The 27,643-nt window shown below is 40.5% G+C and overlaps 1 protein-coding gene across 1 annotated transcript; it reads left to right on the forward strand.

Moving 5' to 3' along the window:
• The first annotated feature begins 7,191 nt into the window (after positions 1-7,191).
• On the forward strand, positions 7,192-20,443 carry mafa (v-maf avian musculoaponeurotic fibrosarcoma oncogene homolog a (paralog a)). Its single transcript, XM_017466700.3, has 2 exons — positions 7,192-9,320; positions 20,377-20,443. Exons 1-2 carry the CDS (start codon positions 8,242-8,244, stop codon positions 20,402-20,404), a joined length of 1,107 nt encoding a protein of 368 aa, XP_017322189.1. The 5' UTR covers positions 7,192-8,241; the 3' UTR covers positions 20,405-20,443.
• The last annotated feature ends 7,200 nt before the right edge of the window (positions 20,444-27,643 follow it).

The raw sequence follows: 27,643 nt of genomic DNA on the forward strand, positions 1-27,643 counted from the left end.
GAAACAGCACAAAAAATGTCAGGCTGTCCAATCTAATATAGCAAGCTGAAATAGCACATATGTGTCTATTCCTATCAAAAAAATATAGAACGAATGTTGTACTGTCTAATCTAAAACCGGGTTAGATGATCTCACATTTCTGTACTACTTCAGCTAATACAGAATTTGCCGTGTTTAATATTTCAGCTTGGACAGAATGTTACTTGTGTACTTTTATGAATTGGACTGCTTGATGTTTGTGTACTCTAATTCGGATTGGACGGGCCTATAATTCTGTATTGTTTTAGAGTGGACAGCCTGATTTTTTGTAATATTTCAGATTGGACACACTGATGTATGATGATGATGATGATGATGAGCAGAATCACAGATATGAACTAGCATGGTTAGCATTAGCATTTACACCCTTTCAGAGTTGCTTTGTTGTCGTCCATCTGACCCATCTGTGTCCTTAACAGCTCTCTGCTTCGATGTCGTTCACACAGTTCTGACAAATTTATTGGTTTACTGCTGGTGACGGTGTGTCACTGCACCACAACGATATCCAATCCAGATCCAATCCACCGACTAACCCTACAGGTCACAGCACAGGAGCAAGGCCCGGCTAGCGCCCACTCTGCTCGGAATGGAGTAGAGAAGAAGACGTCCAGCTCTTAATCTCAGGTTGATATTTTAACCGGCCGTGTCCTCTCGGGCTTTGACCTCATAGCGCGCAGCTCTCGATGATAGATGAGTTAATGTCATTACCCCGGAGCTCTGCCCACATTCTGTAAGCTGGGTGAAAATTGAGATTCCGAGAGCGTCTCTCACTAATCTGTTGATGGAAAGATGGATCAGCTTTAAATGTGACTCAAGATAGTCCTACGTTTGATAGATCATGATAGACTTTACAGAGGTGGTGGCCTTCAATACTCTCCCAACGACATTGAAGAACCTGCAAGTAGAAGAACCACTGAACTTCTAGACCTGTGCATGTCGAATAAGTAAGAAAAACCAAAGAAAACACAGTGTTTTACCCATCTTAAGCGATTTCTTCGTATAAATTAAAGGACCATTTAGTTCCTGGGATCGTTTACGTTATCGCAGCGTGACCTCTGACTGTAACAAAGTGCTGACACTGGAGACTCCTTCCATTAATGCTATATAAACATCTCCGTACAGAAAACCTCACGACATCGATGGTTTTGATTCGGTAAATCACAGATGATTGCAGTGTGTCGTTCATTAATGAGATAAAATTGTAATCGTTGGCATTTCGCTGTGGTATAAGAGGAATAAAACACGTGTGGTAACGGTGGCTCTGCTTCATCACGTCAGTCTGTCGTTGATTATTTCAGAGGGCTGCTTTGAGTGCACAAGTTTATATCGTATCATGACAAATTGAACGAGACAGCATGTTTATTTGTTATCAAACGTAACGCAAACGGGTAAATAGAGTATTTGAAGGTACTGCAAGAAAATAGAAAAAAATCGAACTTATATTCTTTCAAATGTTCGCTTCGCCTCTTCTTTATATATAAATATATAAAGACTTTGTAATAACTTGCATGCCTGTCCTTTGTCTTTGGAATCTCTCGTATATCCTCTGAGCAGCTCTGAGTGTGAATTTAAGATTAAGATGGAATCTTAAAGCGTTCGCTTTTGACCTATGCGGTATCAGTGATTTGTTTAAATCAGCCTGGAGATCTACCCGTGCGCCCACATTTTCATTTTTAGGCTGAATTCGTTGTCATGTTTCGGAGATAAATTCTAAAATCGGCTCGCGGTTTTCGTCTTTCCGTCCAGAAACCCAGAAAGCATTGGGGGGCGAAAACTTTTGCACTCTGCCGTATGGTGGCGTATCTAATTCGATGAAGTTGTGTTGAAACGAATGCAGGGATTCTGTATGATATACTGTATGAGCTTCGGGTTGAATTGTGCATCGTCTTCACCGCATTCATGTCTCTTATATTTTAAAGGGGATTTTTCTTTCTTTTCTTTTCTTGTTTTGAAGACGTTTCCAACACAGGAAATAGAAAGTTGTCTATTTTGCACTGTTTGGGGTTGTTTCGTAGCCAGGGTTGGAAAATTATACCGAAGTGAAAGTCTAGATAACGTGTCAAGATCTAAAAGCTCGACTAAACGACAAAAAAGTTGCTTTTAAATGTACCCTAAGTACTTTTTTTTTTTAACAACAACAACAACATTTACGTTCATGTAAAACGTAACTTGTGTTACTTTTAGATATGGAACTAGACTTTAAACTCAATGTCATAAACGCCGAGCTAAAACGAGATATCTGTAGTTGAGGGCGGAAAATGAAACACGATGCGAAGACTCCACCCTCACCTCCGGTCGTCCTGGTACAGAATTTAATCAGAATTAAAACATCCTATAAATAATCGATATTTACCGTTAGCTAGAATTTGCCTTGCTGTCTAACCAGTTATGTTAGCTACTGGAATCGATGCTAGCCTTTTCTTTGCTTAGCAAAGAAATCAGGTTAACTTAGTTAAATATAGCCTGCTAGCATTAGCAAATCGTTCTTTTGGTGTATAGCGTACAGTCATTGGCTAGATGACAAGAAGGGACCGCTGGGATTTGTAGCCGAACTAGTACATCCATCCATCCATCTTCTATACCGCTTTATCCTTCTCAGGGTCACGGGGAACCTGGAGTCTATCCCAGGGAGCATGGGGCACAAGGCGGGGTACACCCTGGACAGGGTGCCAATCCATCGCAGGGCACAATCACACACACAATCACACACCCATTCATACACTACGGACACTTTAGACACGCCGATCAGCCTACCGTGCATGTGTTTGGACCGGGGGAGGAAACCGGAGTACCCGGAGGAAACCCCCGCAGCACGGGGAGAACGTGCGAACTCCGCCCACACAGGGCCACGGTGGGAATCGAACCCTGGAGGTGTGAGGCGAACGTGCTAACCGCTAAATTAGTAAAGTATAAACATGGCAAATTAATGCTGATGTAGGATTTTCCACCCCCGTTCTTGGTTAGGAACAGACCTAATTGCAGGTCACAAATCAAACGCAGCAGGTTAACCAGATTCAGTTTTCACATCCTTTTCTCTTTCCCCCCCTCCAAACATTAGTCATATTTCTGTATGAACTGCTGTGATGCCTTCTGTCACGTACCAGAAGGTTGAAACTTCCTTCACATGAGACATCTCTCTCTCTCTCTCTCTAATCTCCACTTCACAAATTCTCAACCTGAATGATATTTCTTTTTTCTCTCTTCACGGTCTGAAGTCTGCGCTACGTCTACGCACCCAGACGTGATCAGCGTGCGGAGACAATAGAGCAAGTCTGTCCTCGTTAAGTAGGAACACAGTGATCACTGTAGATTTTGCAATGCGGTTAAGAAATAACGCAGATAAGCCAGCAAAAATCAATCGAGAGGGTGAGAGCTGACGTTTGAACCCTGTTTATTTGTGATTAAATCCAGGGTCAAAGGTTAAAATAATACTGAAATCTTACTCATGTAAAGGACAAGTGGGAAATATCTCCGGTTGCTCAAGCGAGCAACTCAGCCTTATTTATAAACCTCTTCTGAGTCCTTGTTTGTTATTGTGCTCTGTGTAAGGGATGAAACACTCGATGTCGGGGCGGGTTCTGGAAAATATGTCCGAAAAACCAATGTCCGCCTGGAGTGATGAAGCGGACTTACTGTTACCATCACATTTTTTACAATATAAGTGCACTTTATCCTGTTTATACCACATACATTTGCCAATGATTACACTTTTTATCCATTTATAGTTGTATTTAATGTAGTGGAATGACACGTGGAATGAAATTTTACTCACTATAGCTCATTATAGCAGCTATGAACCCTCACCAGTCTCTTTTTTTTTCCGATTTTGAAATCTTTTCTCTTCTCTCTCTCTCTCTCTCTCTCACACTCTTTAATAAGACCCCAAAATAAATAAATAAACACGGCTTGTAATGTTACGGACAACCCGCAAACTCCACACAAACGCCTCTGTCCTGAAGATGTCAAGTTACAGCTGCACTGTTACAGAATGCTGACACTGGAGACTCCTTCCTCCGTAAGTGTCCGATAAAAATCCCCTCTACAGAAGACGGTGTTGACGATCGCACACGATTCGAATACGTCCGCCTTTTCCCGTCGCCGTTATGTCACGTGCGAGATCGTCTCTCTTTCTCGATCGGTCGCATTTCAAGGCTGTCTGAAGCTCAACGGTGATCTATGGGTGATCGATTGATTTATTCATGGATTTAAAACGAAAACACAACCCAAAGATAATCACATACAGCCGTAGAATCCCCCCCCCCCCCCCCCCAACCTTCCCCCGTAAAAGCATGTGAGGAAACGTTCATAGCAATAAAAAAGCAGGCCCTTTTAAATTTCTTAAAGATACGCATAACTTTGTGTCATGTCGCATCTTTCACTGCAAGTCGAAGACTCGACTGGTGCCACCTATCATTACGCTCAGCTTAACGCGACCTCTAAAAATACCGTGCACGCTGAGGATGAGATCATAACGTCTTCCTGGAGATATACCGAGTATATGATTACAGGCTTTTCTCACCATCATGAATTCGCTATTTGTCAGCCGAGTGCCAAGGCCTGGCCGCCGCACACTGACATGTCTTCCAAATGCGCCGGGCGCGTGCTTCGTGCTCGGCGCTGTAAAATGCGAACCACGTCGAGCGGCTGTCTCTCCTTCGCTTGAGAGTAGAGCAAAGTTTTTTTTTATTTTGGATGCGAAGGGAAGAAATTCGGCTGAATGAACGACAGAAAAACACATGCACATACAGGCAGAGAAAGAGAGAGAGAGAGAGAGAGAGAGAGAGAGAGAGAGAAAGAGAGAGAGAACTTTCTAGGGTTCCTTAAGGGTGCATTGGCTAATGATGGGATCTTCGGAGCTCTTCCTTAAAAGGTTCTACTTGAAACAGTTTGCTGTAAGGTTCTACACAGTACTTTAAAGGTTCCCTCAGAGAGATCGAACAACACTTACATAAATAATATGAATAAACATTTACATTCTTAGATTCATCGATGGTTCTTTAGGTTCCTGAAAAGATTCCACTCAGAACCGTTTCTAATAGGGGAAACTCTGCACAGAAACGGTGTGTAGTTTTGTGATAGTTCTTTCAAGAGTTCCTCCAGAGGGACAACGGAAGAACACTTAAGGGTTAAAATAAATAAATAAATAAATAAATATAAAAAAATTCAGACTGTACAGTCTTAGAATAAAGAGTGACTAAAGGTTCTTTGCATAATGAAGAGTTCTTGGCTTCCTGAAAATGTCCTACGTGATAAAAATACATGCTGTAGTTAGGGTTTGAACGGAGCGTTGAGATATTTCAGCTGATGGACGACCGAAGACGACGTAAAGATGATTATTTTTCTTTTGAAAGACAGACCAGTTTGAGAAAGACTTCTGACTTTGCATGATAATTAACATTAACTATGAAGTTCAGCGTTAAGGAACGTTAGCCAGGTAACACAGGGCGCGTAAATGGCGTGACATACAGTAGGTGAATGTTTTTTGTTTTTTTTTAACTCTATTTCTATTCCTATTTATTTATTTTTTTTATTTGAATATTATTTTTTTTTTTTTCATTAATTTGAGCGGTACTATAATTTCGTCGTCCGATCCAGTGACAAATAATAATAATAACAATAATAATAATCCTTCTTGAATCAATTAATTCATACTGGTTGAAGTGGAAACCTACATGAACTAGCGTTTATTCCCACTTAGAATGAAAAATAAGTCATAAATTAGCGATAGTTAAATTGCACCATGGGTATTAAATATCAAAAATAATTAACCACTACGCAGACTTTAAAGGAAGCATTAGTTTGTATCAGCCATAAATGTACTCGATTATCAGTTAACGTGGGTGCTTAATACTTGGTTTATGTGGTTATTGATAAGCGGTAATTACGATTAGCACTGTTTATAATGTATCAATGAGGAAAGTGATGCCATGCGAATGAGCACATCATGTAAAAAAAAATAAAAAATTCTTCTATAGAGTTCATGTACAGTATGAGGAGACTGGGAAAGTAACAAATGGATGAATATACCAAGTAGAGGGCAATGTACAGCTCGTGGTTTAATATATGACTAAATGAAGGCGGGGCCAGAGGTGGAGAGAAACTGACTTTATAGCAGTAAACGTCTGTGCTCGTACATGTCTGTCTGGTCCAGTGGTCCGAAACCACACAGGAGTGCTGGACGTTAGGTATAGTATATCATTCCATTTACTATCATTTGTTTTGAATAATAAAATAAAATCTTGTTTTTTTTTTTTTTTTTTTTTTTTTTAATAGTGGTCTGTGTCTTTGTCCGTACTGGTTCAGTAGTCAGAAACTCCAGTGAACAGTTTCTGACATCATGTCACACACCGTGTGTTGTAACACGTCTCCTAGTGGAGTGCTGGACATTGACTAAAGTATAAAATGTATGATTATTTTTATATATATATATATATAATAAAAGAAAACTGATTTTATAGTGGTCTGAGTCTTTGCTCATACCTGTCTGTCTGACACAGTAGATTTATCTCAGAGTTATGTACTTTGGATATAGTATACACTTATTCTTTATATATATATATATATATATATATATATATATATATATATATATATATATATATATATATATATATATATATATATATATCTCCTAGTGGAGCACTGGACTTTGAGAATAATGAGAATAATATACAATTCATTTTTTATTACAGAAATAAATAAAGTTATTATGCTGTAAGTCTTTGCTGTCTGTCTGGTTCAGTAGTCAGAAACTTCACAACATTTCCTGTCATAATTTAATACACTGTTAATATCAGAGTGATCTGTGAGTATATATATATATATATATATATATATATATATATATATATATATATATATATATATATATATAGATAGATAGATAGATAGATAGATAGATAATACGCTTTGGTGCGTCTTCAGTACATAATACATTATAGTAATGTTGTACACACCAACATCCCTCCCCCTCCCCCATTATTATATAGTCTGTGTCCAACAGGGGGCGCTGTTGAGTTGCGAAAGAGCAGAGGCCACCTCAATGCTTAGTCAGAAATGTCACAGAAGTCTAGTGTTACCCACTCTCTCTCTCTCTCTCTCTCTCTCTCTCTCTCTCTCTCTCTCTCTCTCTCTCTTTTTTCTTTTTTTGTTAAATAATATTTTATTTTTGTCCAGAAAATAGGATTTAACGCTGTATTTCCCCCATAAACCAAACAGAGTGGAGGGCAGCTTAAATAAAGAACGGGATATTTCCCATAATTCAATGTGCAAAGTATTTCAGTTGTGTCGTTGTGCATGTTGGGACAGGATTCACGTCCATCATGAAAGAAACGAAAAGAAGAAGAAGAGGAAGGAGAAGAAGAAGAAATGCATAATGTTGCTGTTATAAGCAGCAAATTAACGAATAGTAAAATGCTCACGTGAGAAAAATATATGCATATCATAAGAACAAAAAAATCGTGCATATGCAAAGCATTCAAAAATGTGGCGTGAAAGAGTTAAGAGTGAAGTGTTAAGGAGTCCAGCTGACAGTCAGCTGAGAAAAAAAAAAGTTTTGGCTCCTCTTCTGATATGCTAATATGAACTGCTAGGACGCACCCTATTGGCTGTCGCTCCTAGTCAATTCCGCGTATGCCCGTGACGTCAGAACGCCTATAAAACTCAGCAATGCTTTTAAACTCATCTGGTGTTGTGTTGGCTTTTCAAAAATAACTCCCACACGTTCTTCACGTCCGAGTCGCAAGTTGTCCGCAAGTGCATTTCATTATTTTCTCTAAAACCTTCTCTCAGTTGCTCTTGCTGCAGTCTGCACGATGTGATTCAGGACGAGCGCGCACAAAAAAAAAGTCTTCCATGTCCGAAAAGCAAAGCGAGAGAAAGAGAGAGAGAGAGAGAGAGAGAAAGAGAGAGAGAGAGAGAGAAAGAGAAAGATTGAAGAGCTGCAGCTGGGATCTCGGATGCATGTGAAGTCTGCGGGACAGTGTGCGTAAAGGTTGGAGTTGAAAGGCTGGGGGAAAAGACCAAGGCAAGAAAAGGACTTCTTTTGCCCTTTTTTTTTTTTTTTTTTTTTTTTTTTTTTTTTTTTTTTAACTGAAGACGGGAACAAAAAAGAAAGCCATCAAGCTGGCTCACTCTCTCCCGGCCCACACCGCGCTGACAGCCGCTCTTCAGCCCCTGTGGAGGAGCGTCAACGGGAAGCGCATGGCGTCCGAGCTGGCGCTGAGCTCCACCGAGTTGCCCACCAGCCCTCTCGCCATGGAGTACGTCAACGATTTCGACCTGATGAAGTTCGAGGTGAAGAAGGAGCCGGCGGAAACCGAGCGCGTCGGTTTGACCCAGTGTGGGCGCCTGCTCGCCGGAGGCTCCCTGTCTTCTACGCCGATGAGCACACCGTGCAGCTCGGTGCCGCCCTCTCCGAGCTTCTCTGCGCCTAGTCCCGGTTCAGGGGGCGAGCCCAAAGCGCACTTGGAGGACTTTTACTGGATGGGTGGCTACGCGCAACATCAACAACAACAACAGCAGCAGCAGCAGCAGCAGCATCAACATCAGCAGCATCAACAACAGCAACAGCAGCAGCAGCAGCAGCAGCAGGCGCCGTTAAACGCGGAGGCGCTCGGCTTCGGCACGGACGACGCCATGGAGGCGCTGATCAGCAGCGCGCACCAGCTGCACGCCTTCGACGGCTACGCGCGGGCGCAGCAGTTCCCCGCTGCAGAAGAAGTTGGGCCGGCCGCGGCTGTGGTTTCAGCCGTGATCGCCGCCGCGACTGCTCCTCACCACCAGCACCATCATCATCACCATCACGGCAGCAGCGCGCATCCATCCGGCGCCGCGAGCAACCACAGCCATAACCATCATCATCACCACCACCAACAGCAGCAGCAACAGCAGCAGCAGCAACACGGACACGCGCACGGACACGGGCACGTGGACGACCGCTTCTCGGACGAGCAGCTCGTCACCATGTCGGTGCGCGAGCTGAACCGGCAGCTGCGCGGCGTCAGCAAGGAGGAGGTGATCCGCCTGAAGCAGAAGCGGCGGACGCTGAAGAACCGCGGCTACGCGCAGTCGTGCCGCTTCAAGCGCGTGCAGCAGCGGCACGTGCTCGAGGGCGAGAAGACGCAGCTGCTGCAGCAGGTCGAGCACCTCAAGCAGGAGATCGCGCGCCTGATGCGCGAGCGCGACGCGTACAAGCAGAAGTACGAGAAGCTCGTGGGAAGCGGCTTCCGCGAGAACGGCTCGAGCAGCGACAACAACCCGTCGTCGCCGGAGTTTTTCATGTGAGTTGCGCACACCATCATTACAGGCAAAAAAAAAAAAAAAAAAAAAAAAAGCAGGCAGAAAAAAAGCGAAGTTTTGTCCCGTGTAGATTTTTTATTATTATTTTTTATTCGGATTTTGCTTTTTTTTTTTTACTTTTAAATTCTTTAAAAACAATCAGTCTGTTCTTATTCAGCTTCCCCACTTGTGCAGCGTCCTGCTTTTATAACCCCCCCACCCCAAATATTTTTTGGACCTTCTTTTTCCTAAAACATGCATATGTGCCTCGTGCACGTCTCTTTCTTTTTCACCCAACTTGAGGTGTTTTTTCCCCCCAAAAAACAGGCTGCCATTTCTACTTTTTTTATACTCTGTGCATGCATCCAGATGTCCATCAGTCCTTTTTTTAGACAAGAAAAACATGCTTGCTTGAAACATCTTCAGTACAGACTTTGTGCATTTTTTTTTATTATTATTATTATTATTATTATTATCATTTTTATGTGGAGAACCAGAGACCCAAGCCACCTTCCTTCCCTCCACCTTCATCATCATCTCATACGTCCTGTCCTATCTTCCTTGTGTGTGTGTATATATATATATGTGTGTGTGTGTGTGTGTGTGTGTGTGTGTGTTTAATGACAAGACTCATAAGAAAGAAGCTATAGACATTGCATAAGAAAAAAAAAAAAAAAAAAAAAAAAGAGAGACTGTTGTTATTATTATTGCCTGCATGCTGGACATGTATGGTTTGTTATTTTTTCCTTCTTTTTTTTTTTTTTTTGCTTGAGAACTGAACTCTTTTTGTTTTTTTTTACTTGGAAAACTCCAGCATGGCATTCTTCATACTCTTCCTTCGTTTGTTGCCAAGTCACTTTTTTGGAATATTGTACAAAAAAGTGAAAGGACATCCTCGCCTTGCACCATCCCTCCTCCCGCATTGACCTGAGCGGCCATCCACACGCAGCCCATGCACTGAACCCATTCCTGTCGAGAACTGGCCGAGCGGAAGCCATGTTTCAGGGGACAAGGACCTCATCCTTGCAAAAAAAAAAAAAAAAGAAAGAAAGATGGAGTCTAAAACTGTTAGGATTGTTTAACGGACTGCTTTTTTTTTCTTTTTTACATCTTACATGTGTAATAAACCGCAGGGTGCGCGATCTAAGAATAGTGCTGTCATGTGTGTGCCTGAAGGTTGATTATAACTTAATGGATGGATGGAGGCCATGAAAAAAAAAAAAAAAAGTTGGCTTTAGACGTAAGGTTCATTACCCTATGCACTAAACTCTTTCCTTATCATAGTGTTAAGGTGAACTGGAAGGACTCACACAGTGTGTATTATACAGCAGGATTGTTATGATGCAGAAGCTTATTATTATTATTATTATTATTATTATTATTATTATTATTTCAGCATGTGCTTGCCATGAAAAAAGCAGTTTGACCAATGTAGCCCCTCTCTAAATCCTCCCACTGAACTGCATTTTGAAACCAAAGTATTAAGTTTTAGTCAATGCGAGGAACGGTGAATTTAAGAGAAAAAAAAATAAAGATTTTGGACTGAGTTGCACTAAAATGTAGCCTGTAGCTAATCACGCAGCATATCACACCACGATGGAATCTATCTAGAACGCTAATTAAGAAAAAAAAATGTTTTAAAAAATGTTTAAAAACCCCAACTATTTAAATATAAAAAAAGAAAAAGAAAAAAAAAAAAAAAGACATCTCGTGGCATTGCTGGAGAGTTTATGATCTTACAATCTTGTGTTAGTTACATTGTTGAGCAGGGCTTTTTTTTTTTTTTTTTTTTTCTTTTCATTTGTGAGTTGTTTTTTTTTGTTGTTGTAAATTCATTATTTCCGAGGCAATAATATAATAATCAATAATGTCTGGACATTGTTTTATAGCCAGGGATTGACACCCTGCTTGTATAAAATGGGACTATACCGTTCATCAATTAAATTTTTTAAGTATGTTAATTAAAAAAAAATCTCTTTCATATATATATATATATATATATATATATATATATATATATATATATATATATATATATATATATATATATATATTTTGCTGTGCAAAATTATTTCACTCACTAACCATAAGTGATGTTCATATGTGCTTATTTTTCATTTCATACAATTATATGATATGCAATAATAAAAACAAAAGCAATTTGGGCTTCATAACGTCTGTGTTTTGTGGATGTTGATTGATTTGTTTTTCTTCATTTTTTTTTTTTTTCATTTTTTTTTTTTGTTGCTTTTTTTGGTGTAACTAGTTAATCTTTACAGGAAGTTTTACAGAGGGGAAAAAAAAAAAAAAAAAAAAACTGAACAAAACTATATTCGATTAATCACTTGATCCAACACGGGTGATACGGAGTCATGTATGATTGTGTCAAGTCTTTAAATCTGATCAAAAAGTGAAAAAAAAAATAACGATATTCGATTAAGAAAAACAAACAAACAAAAAACAACGTAAAGTAGATCAGCTCTAACGATGTGTTCTCGAGGACGACGATGTGTCATAACCATCATCCGGCGCTTTATTACACGCTCTCGTAAGCCACAAGTTATCATCGAGTTTCACAACCTGACTCGGAAAAAAAAAAAAAAAAAAAAAAAAAACAACAAAAAAAAACATCCTCAAAAAATTTCTTGAGCGCTAACGACTCGTTAAAGCGTCGTTTAGTGAGTTCTCGAGTGAACGTCGAGGATACGACGAAGCCACGTAAAGACTCCGGTGTAGTTTCCGTCGCTTGCCGTCACGTGTGTGTGCGTGTGTTTGTTCTCTTTTAAAGTGCGCTGTGATTAGTTCACTTCGCACGTGAGCGATCCGCACGATTCACGACGCAAATCTACACCCGTGGTTTAAGTTACGTTCCGCGCGTTTACGTCGTTTTCCCATGTGACTCCCCCTCCCCCGACGACTCGTGTATTTTCACGTGTTAATCTTCTCACGCAGCTTCACGTGTGCAGTTTCTGAGCAGGACGTGATGAAAAGCTCCTCACGTATCACTCGTGATCACGTGTTCCTCGCGTCGTTCCTGTGTCAGACGTGTATCGTTATTACGTCAGGGTTACGACTTATACAAAGAGATATAACACACAGGAAAGGACCTGGATCAGGTCCGGACACCGTGTAAGAATGGAAACGGGTACTAGACTGTACCGTGTGGTTCTGTTGTCTGTTCTAGCTTTAGTTCATGTGCGTCTTTAAACTGAAACGTGTGTATTGCTCCTTTAAAAGAGACTGAAGGGAAGCTTTAGAAGAACATTTTATATCTTTTTGGGGGTAAAACCGTACACACTAAAGATGGAAAAAGGGGTACGGTCCATGGTACAGTTTAGTACCCTTTTAAAGACAAAATAAAAACCCCCTCACACACACACACACTTGCACATATACATGCGCCATATCAGGACTTTACCCTAAGCCTGGTCCTTACCTATAACCAGAATTCGATAATGTGTGAACGCTTTATGTACATATATTTTACTGGCTTATGCATTCATGTGTACGTGTGTGTGTGTGTGCGTGTGTGTGTGTGTGTGTGTGTGTGTGTGTGTGTGTTTGTCAGTAACGATTTCTGAACCCTTTCAGGAAAGATCATGAACGTACAGGCAGAAATGCAAGACATTCCGTGACGCTTTACAGAGTGTAACGCAGCTAAATACTTAAGGAAATTGTTTTTATTTGTTTATTTGTAAAATCACATCGTAGTATTAAAAAAAAAAAACAGTGTGCGTTGTCCATTTTGGTGGTTTAAGAGGATAAAACGCGTCCAGGATGAGGGTTTTCCTCATGATTTATGGGTTCTCTTAAGGCCGCAGTAACGCTAGATGATGCGAGGAGAGAGCGAGAGAGAGAGAGAGAGAGAGAGAGAGAGAGAGAGAGAATGTTCAGTATGATGCTCACTCTACCATTTTGCAATGATCTTGTTTTTTGCTGGTCAAAAGTTTCCATACACAATGCTGAAGTTGAAGTAAATTTGAAGTAAACTGGAAGTAAAGTAAATGTTCACGTGAGTCAAACCGAGCTTAGATTTCCTGACGTTTCGGAACGTTGCTTGTCATCGCATTCGCACGTGTACCGAATGTTGAACACCTGTAAATTGCAAAGCACTTTCCTGACGCAGCTCATTTGCATGTAGCGACGCCCACAACACTCCATAAAAGGACAAGCGTACAGACAGCTGGGAAAATGAACCATCGGGGTAAAGACTGAAAAAGAGAAGTTATTTTGACTTTCTTGCATGACAGCAGTTCAGACTGCGGTGACGTAGGAGTCTTTTAATGCTTGTACTTGTACTCGTATCTACCCGATGCCTCCAACTCCTTCGCCGGGTCCTTCGTTGTTCTCCGGGGGTTCGGTCGAACTTTTTGGACCAAAGTAAGTTCATCTCCGGGAAGGTAATTTGTGCCACTTTCCTGAACAGAGTCTGTGCGGACACTCCCAACGAACTCCTAATTATCGCAACCGTCCAATCAGAAGCTTCTAAAAATCATCGCGGTCGTTTCTGGAATCTTCCGGACTGATTAAAGAGACAGTACGTCAACTTTCAACTCACTGGAATTCGGCTCCAGTGAATTAATGCTGGAATGAATCTGTCTCTAATCGATTGATTTAAAATGACCTCTGATGTGAACAAAGTCGCCGCCCTAATTGACTTGCGAAAAGAAGCTTAAAATTGAAAAATAAAATTTGCGCAGTCTGAATATCATTACCCAAGGTGTATGTCAGCTTTTGGCCTCGACTGTGTATAATATTTTTATATACTTTTATAATATTTCTATTATTGCTCACATTCAGTAAGCGGTAGAAGATGGATGGATGGATGGATGGATGGATGGACATTCAGTAATTATTTATTCAGTCAATATTGTTATTTATATTTAGAAAAAAAAAAAAAGGAAAGCTTCTAATTTAAGATATGAAATGCTGATTTTAGGTACTCTTTTTTTTTTACTGTAATGGGTTTTGGAAATGGTTTTCAAAACATCCAGTATGCGTCTCAGACCTAGGGAGTGTTTGGATTGTGTTTTTAACGCAGGATATTTAAGAATATTGAAGAAACGGAGACTGATGAATATCTACATTGGCGTTTGAAGAAAATAAAACAGGAGTTATCCCAGGGGTTCTCTGCATTTCTCGGTCCTTGTACAGATTTCTTGGCGCGTCTGTAATGCGTGTGAGGGTGCACTGTGCATCATGCAACCGTCTCAGGCTGGGATAGTTGTGGTTTGAGTGTGTGTGTGTGTGTGTGTGTGTGTGTGTGTGATTTGCAGAGGATGCACGGAGGTCAGTGAAGGAGCAGGAGAAGCTCTCGCCGAGTCATTACACTGATCCGTTTCCTCCAGGGAGCCCACGTTCATTTCCTGCAGCAATCTTCACTCACACACACACACACACACACACACACACACACACACACACACACACTGCTCTTTTAAGACATCCCTCTTCTTCTAGCCTCCTTTATACCGAACTATGTTTTATCCGTTATTGTGTTTGCATCATTTTCACTTAACGCCGTGTCATTTCTTTACTTACATAAAGTTCTGGTCACTTACTTTACATTGCTGTGTTTATACACGGTGGCTATCAAAAGTTTATACACCCCGGTTAAAATGGCAGGTTTTTTGTGATATAAAAAAATTAAACCATGGTAACAAAATTAAACCATTAGAAATGTTTTAGGGGGCGTAGAAGTAGGGGGGCATGGTGGTTAAGTGGTGAGCACACTTGCCTCGCGCCTCCAGAGCTGGGGGTTCGATTCCCGCCTCAACACTGTGTATGTGGATTTTCAGGCCCAGTGTTTCGTCTGGATACGTTATTGTGCTTGACGATCTTCCGCTGTCTAACAGAGGCCTGCAACAGATTTTTGTTTCCCCATGATTCCTTCTATCTTGACTAGAGCCCCAGTCCCAACTGAATAGAAGCAGCCCCATAGTATGATGCTGCCACCACCATGCTTCACCCGGGTATGGTGTTCTATGAGTGATAAACTGTGTTGATTTTGTACCAAACATATCTCTTAGAATTATTATATGCCCGAAAAGTTCTACCTTGGCCTCATCAGACCAGAACACACTTTGCCACATGTTTTTGGGTGATTTAATTGGGCTTGGATGCTTTGTTTTGTGACACAGGGCTTCCATCTAGTCACCCTACCCCATCGCCCGGACGTAAAGAATAAAAGAGCTTGTTACCAGAGCCATATCAAGCTGCAGATCTCGCCTGGTATCCAGGGTTGAGCCTGGCCACTACCTGGATGGGAGACCTCCTGGGGAAAACAGGTTGCTGCTGGAAGTGGTATTAGCGAGGCCAGCAGGGGGCGCTCACCCTGTGGTGTGTGTGGGGTCTAATGCCCTGGTATAGCGACGGGGACACTATACTGTAAAAACAGCACTGTCTTTCAGATGAGACGTTAAACCGAGGTCCTGACTCTCTGTGGTCATTAAAAATCCCAGGACACTGATGGTAAAGAGTAGGGGTATAACCCCGGGGTCCTGGCGAAATTCCCCCATTGGCCCTTCTCTATCATGACCCCCTAATAATCTCCATCTCTGGATTGGCTACATCACTCTCCTCTCCACTAATATCTGGTGTGTGGTGGGCGTCCAGGCGCAATATGGCTGCCGTCGCATCATCCAGGTGGACGATACACACTAGTGGTTGTTGAAGAGATCCCCCCTCCCCTATACTATGTAAAGCACTTTGAGTGTCTAGAAAAACAAAAGTTGTCACATACAGAGAGTAATCAGTACTTGTCAGATGTTCCTGCAGCTCCTTTATTGTTGCTGTAGGCCTCTTGGCAGCCTCGCTGGTAAGTTTTCTTCTTGTCCTTTTGTCCGTTTTCGAGGGACGTCCTGTTCTCGGTGATGTCACCGCGGTGCTCCATTTTCTCCGCGCATTGATGATGTGTTGATTTCGCAGTGTTCTGTGATATATTTAACGCTTTAGAAATTCTTTCTCTACCCCTCTCCGGATCGATACCTTTCAACAGTGAGATCCTCTGCATGCTTTGTAAGCTCTTTGTCGCTTCGGCAGTCAGACGAACCCACGGAGATGTCGAGACAATCGTACAGAAACAGCTGATCGGTGTTTGTGGTAAATCAGAATCGTTTCATTAACGGCAGGTGCATGGGGATTACTTTTCAATGCGATTGGTTCATTCATTCACACTACTTTGATGTTGCTGGTTGCTGTTTCACATGAAATGTGGAAAAAAAAAAAAAAAAAAAAAAAAAAAAAAAAGATCGGAAATGATTCATCACTGTTTCAGTTTTTTTTTTTTTTTTTTTTTTTTTTGATGTCAGAAAAAGCTGCACTTTTAACCGGGGTGTGTAGACTTTTTTATATCCACTGTATATACAATGATGGTGGGTTGTTTGCTATTGGTTTTGTTTTGTTTGTGTTGTGTGGCTGCTTCGGATTAAAATCTCACCCAGATCCCACAGTAGTTTGTGTAAATCTTGGGGTAATGGCTGCTTGTTTGTGTAGCCGTGTAGCACTGTGGCTCTAACGTCATGTCCCTAATCTGTCCTCTGGCTAAAGAACCCGTGTTTGCACAAGGCTTTGCAAGCCATTTATAACCTGTGCACAAACACACGGCCGTGCACATTACAGTACACTGCACTACACTACACACACTTAGACAATAAAAAAGTAAGACTGAAGAAGAAGACTGAAGAAGAAGAATGAAGAAGAAGAAGAAGAAGAAGAAGAAGAAGAAGAAGAAGAAGAAGAAGAAGAAGAAGAAGAAGTGGCCTAGTGTAAGTTTGGAGCAACCTGAGTAATTACGTTTGAACAGTGAAGGAGCGAACTTCTGGAAAAAGACGTTCACACACCGAAACTGTGTGTGTCACGACTCTGGGGTTTTTCCCGAGAAGCTTGGACATGGTTTAGATGAGAAGTGTGTGTGTGTGTGTGTGTGTGTGTGTGTGTAGGAGTGTGTGTGACAGAAAGAGAGAAAACGATAAAACGAGTAGAGCTCCTTTCTTTATTCCCCTCCTATTTTTACTCTTCTCTGAAAGCCCCGATCTCAAGGTTTCACGTAACGACATCAACATCATAAGTTCGATCATGTTTATTATCTGACAGAACCCGGGTTCCACGTGTGTCCCGATGCTCTCTCGTCCAAGACACGCGCGCTTTGTTTCTCTTCTCTTGAGGAAGGTGTTTGGAAGGAATCCGCACGTCTCTTACGAAAGCTCCTCGTCCTTGAGAGTCGCCGTGAGGTCGGCTCGGGGCTGATAATGAGGTGTACGATACGCTGCGCAGTAATATTAACCGGCCCTGATTGGGCCCGGAGTGAAGGTGCACCTGTGTGGTTAAATCTAACACCTGAACACTCAGGAGCTCACGAGCCGATCTGACCCGAGGAGAAAACGCTGAAACCTTCACACAGACACTAGATCAAACATCACGTGATGCAGGCTAGCGTTAACACCACACTCATTTCCATTCAATTAAACAAGCGGATTACTTTAATGACTAAATAATGTAGCTTATTTATTTATTTATTTATTTATTTATTTATTTATTTATTTATTTATTTAAGGCTTTTAACGCCTTCCTGTATTATTTTCTTTCAGTTCAATTTTATATGTATAGCGCACGTTTACAGAAATATATAAATGCTTTCTTTCTTTCTGTTTCTTTACTTGCTCTCCTGTTTCTATATTTCTTTCTTTCTTTCTTTCTTTCTTTCTTTGCTTGCTTATCTATTTTTCTGTAAATGAACAATGAAACAAATTCTGTATTTGTTTCATTGTTAATTAATTTATTTGCTGCTTTCTTTAAAATAATTTATTTTGCTTATTTGTTTATCTAATTTGTTTCTTTTTTCTTTCTTTCTTTCTTTCTTCCTTTTTTTCTTTCTTTCTTTCTTTCTTTCTTTCTTTCTTTCTTTCTTTCTTTCTTTCTTTCTGCCGGCCTGCCTATTCATTAATTTCTTTATTGAATTACACTTTACTGCATGCAAATTAAACAATATGTATTATCTAACTATAATATAATATAATGTGTGTGTGTGTGTGTGTGTGTGTGTGTGTGTGTGTGTGTGTGTGTGTGTGTGTGTTAACTTATTTATTCTTATTATTTTTTAAGGTTATAATTTAGATAAAAATATTATTATTATTATTATTATTATTATTATTATTATTATTATTATTATTATTATTATTATTAAAGTAATGATTCTAATAATTATTCCACTCCTTAAGCTTAGTATATAATAGAATAGTTTTAGTGAACAGACGGAGTGGTCCAGCACTGGCTAGCGTTCTCATCTCACAGCTCCAGAGTCTCCCGTTCCATCCTGAGCTCAGGTTACTGTTCTCCCCAGGTCCTCATGGGTTTCCTCTGGGTTCTTGGGTTTCCTCCTACTTTCCAAAAAACATGTTGTTGTGTAGAAGGGCTGCTCTAAATTGCCCCTGGGTGTGCATGAGTGTGTGTTTGTGTGTGGTGCCGTGTGATGGGGTGAAAGCTTCTTCTTCTGAACCGGTGTTTTCTAGGGGTAATAACGGTGAGGGGTAATAACGGCGAGGGGTAATAACGACGAGGGGTAATAACGGCGAGGGGTAATAACGGCGAGGGGTAATAACGGCGAGGGGTAATACCTACATAACCTCACATTAAGGGCTTCACTTAGTTTTGTATTGATTCATTTAGGGAAAGCAAAATGACTATATATACAATACAGCTTTTTTCTCTTGTCATGATTGAATAAGCGTGTTTCCATCCCTCGCTCAAGCATTGAGTCATTTCATAATGCATATCTTCAGTCAAACACACACACACACACACACTCTTAAAGGAAGTGTCAAATACCCACACTTAACAACCATGCTGATGTGTTTGGCCTGTTTATTTCAGCACTTGTACTTATTATATGCATCTGTCTATGGCAATGTGTGTGTGTGTGTGTGTGTGTGTGTGTGTGTGTGTGTGTGTGTGTGCTGCTTGTTACACACAGTCTATTTTGCATTTAGTCCAGAGCTGTAAGGTGACTAAGTGAGATCTGAATATTAAAGCTAAAGAAAAGATAAAGATAAAGATAAAGATAAAGCTTCTTGTGGTGGTCGTGGCAGTTGTGGTGATGTGTGTGTGTGTGTGTGTGTGTGTGTGTGTTTGGAGGACAGAAGGTTGGTTATATTTAGTTATATCATCGTAATGACTTGATGTCTGCATGCAGGAAGTGTGTGAGATAATATGAGATGAAGTTTTTTTGTTTTTTTTCCTGCCTGGAAATGGTGAGTTGGAATTCTGAAGCCACGCCCACCCTTAGCCAGGAGGGGCGTGGTTTCTCTGCCCTGTTAATCACAGCAACCCTAACCGATAGAGGTGGGTAGAGTAGCCAAAACGTTTACACACGTACAAGTAAAACCACTTAGAAAAATAATTGTTCAAGTAAGAATAAAAGTAATAATGTCAATAATGACTTGAGGAAGAGAGATAAAGTATCCGGTGAGTTACTAGTTTTTTGGGATCTGATTAAAATGAAGGGAAAATCCTGAATCTCAGACTACATGTCTTTATTTATTTATTTATTCATTAATCTGTGTGTTTGTTTGTTAATCCGGTTTATTATTTATTTACTGCTTGAATGCATTTTTTTCTTTGTTTGCTTACTTGGTAGCTCATTTCTTTCTTTCTTTCTTTCTTTATTTGTCGTTTTTTTTTTTTTTTTTTTTTTTTTTTGCATATTTCATTGTCTGTGTTCTATTTATTACTTTTGAAAAGACAAGGTTATCTGGCTCCATGAGTCTCTGAGGAAGCACATGTTAGACCCCCCACCCCACACACACACACACACTCCTTGATTATCTCTGGTCTGATAGGAGGAGATTTGGCTTGTGGGCGGAGAATATAAGGTGACCAAATTTAGGAGAAAATGACAAAGAAACAAAAAAAAACAAAACAAAGTCACCCTGATCTAAAGTGCACATTAATGAGAATAATAAAGCATGACTGCCTTCCAGCCTGTTATGACCTTTGACCTTCAGTCAGAACTTTTCTAACGCAGACGTTTTCCTCTTCTCTGATCTCCGTCTCCTGCACCAGGTCCTCCAGAAAGTTCCTTCACCTGTGACTGTGACTCCGCCCCTAAAGCCCCGCCCTGAAGAATGAGGTAACTCTCGCGAATGGTATAACGGTATAATGTCGTGGTGGATTTTTTTTTATTGAATTTATTTATTTATTCTTTACTCTAGTGATTTAGGTCATTTTCTAAATATTCGTGAATACTAACAAAAGATCTCATTTAAATAAAAACTCTAAACATCGTGAAGAGAAAAAAAGTAAGAAAGAAAAAAAGATGGGGAAAACTATCATAATAATAATAATAATAATAATAATAATAATAATAATAAAAATTTGTGAACTATATGAACAGCACTCCAGTGCTGGTGGATTTCCGCTCAGTCCGGAGCGTTTAAGGTTTTATTTTCACGTTCCCCCCTGAACCTGCCGAGCAGCAGGCCGAGCTCTCGAGAAGAGGTGACGGATTTCCCAAAGTCACGTATCCGTCGTGGCGACTGTCCGTCTTTCCTCGAGCCCCTGTGCGTTTTTGTGAGGCGATGCGGATAACATCTCTCTCTGAGCGCTCGTCAGATTTCTATCCCGGGATGTGAGTTCTTCTGCTCAGTGAGGGATTGAGGCTGTTAGCGCTAATACTGTTGAAGCATGAAAAGGGCTTTTAGCCAGCACTCCAAGCGAGCATGATTGATTCCGTACGCTGTGAACGCTGGAACAAAGTCGAGGTAAAAGAGGATCTTACTACAGCCTGTGCGCTGAGACATGACATAGTGATATCATTTAGATATCAAATCAACCACATATACATACGATAAAAACACGTCAGATAAATGGCTGCTCATTCCTGAGCAACGCTGATGATATTTGAATATTTGCACTGGTGTCAATGTCACTAAATCGGGTCATGGTCATGTTCATGTTAGTTTCGGAATCCTAAAAAAATACGAGATGCTAACATTATCCCGTCCTTCCTATAGCTCGGTATTGTCTTTAAATAGAGTACAGGATCGGCAACTGGCTTCCTTCCAGCTTCAGTCATTCCCGCTGGAGGAAAGCAGGACAGAACAGCCGAGGTGATGGGGACAAATCAGCTTCCAATGAAGTGCTTTCTCTTTTTTTTTCCTTTTTAAAGCTGCATCATTTCTTCAGTCAGCAGGCACCAGCATGAACTAGCGGGCAGTAGGGTGCCTCTGTGTATGCGTACAAGAGCATAGACAGGACGGATGAGTGGGAAAAATCCGATGTGACTATCCGACTTACTCAGCTGTTTTTTGTCTCACAGAACTTTTCAATACTAACCGTGCACTAGCATAGCCTCCGCCATGTTTAGTCACGCAAGAGCAAGCACTATTAGAAGGCAGCACATGGGAGGATACACAAAGGATGTGATTTTGAGTCAATTTTGGTTCAAAACTGGGAGATATCTATGAGGGACTCGTACATGACTATTAAGAAAAGGTGCAAACGCTCACTGATGCTCAAAAAGGCAACACGATACATTAAGAGCCAGGGGAGTGTAAACTTTTGAAAAGGATGATCAGTGTAAATTGTTAGTATTTTGTCTTCTGGGAGACATGTAAATACCTTATTTAGATTCTGAAAGGCAGGATTAAATGAAAAAAAAAAAAAAAGATTGTTGAACAAAATATTAACAGTTCACTCTGATCATCCTAATTACTACTACTACTACTATATGACTACCCTTACTACTACTACTACTACTACTACTACTACTACTACTACTACTATATGACTACCCTTACTACTACTACTACTACTACTACTACTACTACTACTATATGACTACCCTTACTACTACTACTACTACTATTACTACTACTACTATATGACTACCCTTACTACTACTACTACTACTACTACTACTACTACTATATGACTACCCTTACTACTACTACTACTACTACTACTACTACTACTATATGACTACCCTTACTACTACTACTACTACTACTACTACTACTACTACTATATGACTACCCTTACTACTACTACTACTACTACTACTACTACTACTATATGACTACCCTTACTACTACTACTACTACTACTACTACTACTACTATATGACTACCCTTACTACTACTACTACTACTACTACTACTACTACTACTACTACTACTACTATATGACTACCCTTACTACTACTACTACTACTACTACTACTACTACTACTACTACTACTACTATATGACTACCCTTACTACTACTACTACTACTACTACTACTACTACTACTACTACTACTACTACTACTACTATATGACTACCCTTACTACTACTACTACTACTATATGACTACCCTTACTACTACTACTACTACTACTGCTACTACTGCTACTATATGACTACCCTTACTACTACTACTACTGCTACTACTACTACTACTACTACTACTAATAATAATAATAATACTATTACTATTACTAATTCTTCTACCACTACTACTACTACTACTACCACTACTACTACTAATAATAATAATACTATTACTAATACTTCTACCACTACTACTATATTACTACTACTACTACTACTACTACTACTACTACTACTACTACTAATATAATAATAATAATAATAATAATAATAATAATAATAATAATAATAATAATAATAATAATAATAATAATGCTATTACTATTACTAATTATTTTACCACTACTACTACTACTACTACTACTACTACTACTACTACTACTAATAATAATAATAATAATAATACTATTACTATTACTAATACTTCTACCACTACTACTATATTACTACTACTACTACTACTACTACTACTACTACTACTACTACTAATAATAATAATAATAATAATAATAATAATAATAATAATAATACTATTACTATTACTAATACCACTACTACTATATTACTACTACTACTACTACTACTACTACTACTACTACTACTACTAATAATAATAATAATACTATTACTAATACTTCTACCACTACTACTATATTACTACTACTACTACTACTACTACTACTAATAATAATAATACTATTACTATTACTAATACTTCTACCACTACTACTATATTACTACTACTACTACTAATAATAATAATAATAATAATAATAATAATAATAATAATAATAATAATAATAATTGGGTACAATGGGCCTCATTTATCAAGCTGGATACAGATTTGTAAATCGCTCATATGAGTGCTTTCTAAATTTGGTATTCACGAAAATCCTGCAAATTCATTCAACAAACCTTCATGTCCTACCCTCACTCCCGAGTGTCTGTACACTTCAATTAAACTAAAACTAAAACTAATCATTCAGCGATGACCGCAGAAACGGTTCTATATAAACGTAGGACGGCCCGGACTGTTCCGTTAAAAATATAATGGCGCTGCTATTTTTTCTCCGTCTCCTCTGTGGTTTCGGGTTCTAGATGTAGCTGAAGTGGTGTGAAATGTCTTCTACAGACCTTTGCATGGGTGGAAATGCTGAAATGGTCATGATGTAGGATTGCTAACTAATGTCTCCTGAGATCACTCAGGGCTGGAAGCTGTCGAAGCTTAACGCTGGTACACTCGGAAGACGCTGTGCAGACAGAGACACAGCAGTGCTCGTTATATATTTCTATTTATATATCTGTAGAATTGATATATTTGCCTTATTTTGTGTAAATATTCCATCTTAAATATGTTACAGTGGAGACTTTCTCATTTCAGTCGCGTTATGAAGGACAAACCGTTCCGACAAATGTAAACTGTGCTGGCGGGAACTCCAGAACCGTTAGAATCATTCGAAAGTAAAATTTTTAATAAATAAATATTATATATGACGTATATGTATTGTAATAGTGGGCAGTATAGTAATATTGTTATTAAAATATTACAAATATTTACAAATTTTCTTAGAGTACATGCTTAAAGAATATATATATATATATATAGTATAATTAATAAGTATAATTAATATCATATGAATATATTATTATAATATCATAATTAGTAAGTCTTAATTATTGACAGCTAATTTGACTTTTTTATACAGAATAAATACTTATAGGAAGTAAACTTTAATTAAGATTTATAAACTCCAAAAACAACAGCAACAGATATTAATATTTATTTTAACGTAATATTACAGTGATATAAATATCGGCAGATGCTTTTTTACTCCTTTATAAAAATAAATACTTAAAGGAAGTGAAATTGTTTGCTAGTGCAATGATATCGTTTCACTTGATATGATGATTGAATTAATAATAATAATAATAATAATAAAAATAGTATTAGGTTGCTGCTTCTTATTATATTTTTTATAATAATTAAGTACAATAATAATTAGCTTCATTTAAATAATTTTCATTTAAATAGTTTGAAATACCTCCGAATAAGATGTTTCTGTCTACTAACATCTTATTAACAGTCCATAGCTGATTATAGCTTTGCGTGTGTGTGTGTGTGTGTGTGTGTGTGTGTGTGTGTGAGAGGCACGAGTGGCCCCAGGGCTCCCTCGTCCTCCGTGAGGCCATAGCTCACACACCAGAGGCTGGAGGTGGACAGAAGGACACAGAAAGTGCTGAGACGGAGAGAAAACTGCAGCATCCCGGCATAACACGCTCACACGCTCACACACACACACACACACACACACACACACACACTGGGGACTTGTGGCCATGACACTGGCTCAGAGGAGAGAGGACAGTGCTGAAGTGTGACTGGCAGTTGACTCTTTTTGTTGTTGTTGTTGGTTGGTGAAAATCGCTGATACAGTCACGACTTGAAACCATCCCGGCGTTATAACCGTCCTCACACGTCAGCCACTTCTGCATTCTCCAACGGCGTTGTCTCATAAATGCACAGTTAGAACCGTCGATGCTGTGCCACTATCTGTATCTGTATCACGATCCGTTTACTGCTCCGAATACCCTGCACCGCTCACCTAAAAGTCGTCGTTCGTTCACGGGATAGAACGGAAAATGGCTTTCTAGGCTTTCTGATAAATTAACCGCTACTGAAGATCGCCGTGCCTTTTTTCTTCCATTTGCAACAATGAATGCGTTGAAGAATTAAAGACTCCAGCTAGAGACATTAATCAGGACGTCTATTTGACTGCCTGACCAATCACTGCACGTTTGTTTTTAGCTCCGCCCCCACACATAAAGGCTCGGCCTTCACAGTGCCCAGGTTGAAGTTGAACGGAAGGTTAAAAAACGAAATGTCTGGTTCAGTAGTGGAACCCGAGCGTGAAGGATTATGGATCATTTCCCAAACTGAGCCGTGCAGGTAAAAAGAGCTGTGCGTGTTTTCATTTAGCACCAAAAAAAACAAAAAAAACAACAACAAAAATAAACAAAAACAAATGAAACTATATCCTGTACATAATAATATGCTTTCCTTCCATCCCTTCCATCTCTCACTCTCGCTGCAACTCGCTCGTCGTTTAAATGACACCTTTATTTTCCCCTTCCTCAGCAAAGCACTGCATTTCCACCCCTGACGTATTTCACCGCCTCTCCTAACAATTTTTATGAAATTGCCTATTTTTCGAGGCAAAAATAAATAAATAAATAAATCCATCAGTCTGTCAGTTATACACTTTAACATCCTTTTAAACGCGGTGCTATAAAAGTCTAAAGACATCAGAAAACCTGACGAGATGCAGTACAGTACATGAGCGTGCTTTTGGAGTCGTCGGATAGTTACACGTCATAACGGGTCGATTCGGCCTGGAATCGGAGAGCGGCTGTCGAAAACGGCCGTCAAAATGGCCGCCGTGCTCGAGACGAGCCCGCGCGCTCTGTACGGACGACGGAGCTTCTCGGCGTTCGTAAAGACTTAAATAACAAGCCGAGAGAACGGGAAGAGAGCGCACGGATGACGCGGTGATTGTTTCTCCGCTGATGTCAGCGTGAACGGACGACGATGAGGTCTCGTGAGGGACGTTTACCTCTGAGATACCAGGATTTTACGTCTTAGGCGCACAGAAATGAGCATGTTTCACTTCAGGGAAGTCTGTAGTTTTCACGGCGATCCTGCCGGAGATCCATGGATCCGTGTGGGTTTGTGCATGAGCGGACTTTTTTGGAACGAGAACCGTTCCAGACCTCGTTGAGTCCCCCGTGTGTAAGAAGCAGAACACACGAGCTAGTGTAGTTTACGGTGGAACGAGTGCCAGATTTCCGAACAAGACACCTCGGATTGGCTGTGTTGGGATCGAGCAGAGCCAAAAGATGTAAAAACGACAACAATAATAATAAATAAAGAAAGAGAAGAATGCAGAGTGGCAGAATGTGCGATGCAGCAGTCAGCGGGATAAGTGATGTGATTTCTAGCAGAGTTACGACATCACTGGACGATGGAAGGGAATTAACGCATTCGGACAAATTCGGGGTTCACTAGTTAGTGTCTCTGGGTTTCGTCCGAATGAGCACAGTGTTTCATCAGAATGGAAGGATGGATGATCAACCCCCAGCTCTTTATTCCAGTCCTCATGTTACTGTGAGCTGAGCAACCAATCAGCTCGTATCACAGCCATCAACGCATGACTGCGAGGTTTATGGATGGCCTTCTGTCCTCTCCTCTCCTCTCCTCCCCTCCTCCCCTCCTCTCTTCTCCTCTCCTCTCCTCCTCTCCTCTCCTCTCCTCCCCTCCTCTCCTCCCCTCCTCTCTTCTCCTCCCCTCCTCTCCTCCCCTCCTCTCCTCTCCTCTCCTCTCCTCCCCTCCTCTCCTCTCCTCCCCTCCTCTCCTCTCCCCTCCTCCTCTCCTCTCCTCTCTTCTTCTCTCCTCTCCTCTCTTCTCCTCTCTCCTCCTCTCCTCTCTCCTCCTCTCCTCTCTCCTCCTCTCGTCTCTTCTCTTCTCCTCTCTTCTCCTCTCTTCTCCTCTCTCCTCCTCTCCTCTCTTCTCCTCTCCTCTCTTCTCCTCTCTTCTCCTCTCCTCTCTTCTCCTCTCTTCTCCTCTCCTCTCCTCCTCTCCTCTCTTCTCTTCTCTTCTCCTCTCCTCTCTTCTCTTCTCCTTTCTGCTCTTCTCCTCTCCTCTCTTCTCCGCTCCTCTCTTCTTCTCTCCTCTCTTCTCTTCTCCTCTCCTCTCTTCTCCACTCCTCTCTTCTTCTCTCCTCTCTTCTCTTCTCCTTTCTGCTCTTCTCCTCTCCACTCTTCTTCTCTCCTCTCTTCTCCTCTCCTCTCTTCTCCTCTCCTCTCCTCTCCTCTCCTCTCTGCGTCCCGGGACAGTGTGACCCAACAGGAAGTGAGCTCTGCTCTCACCTCACCCCTTCCTCCATCTTCCACCTGCTCTTAGG

This window comes from Ictalurus punctatus, chromosome 4, assembly GCF_001660625.3.
Source record: "Ictalurus punctatus breed USDA103 chromosome 4, Coco_2.0, whole genome shotgun sequence".
NCBI lineage: Eukaryota > Metazoa > Chordata > Actinopteri > Siluriformes > Ictaluridae > Ictalurus > Ictalurus punctatus.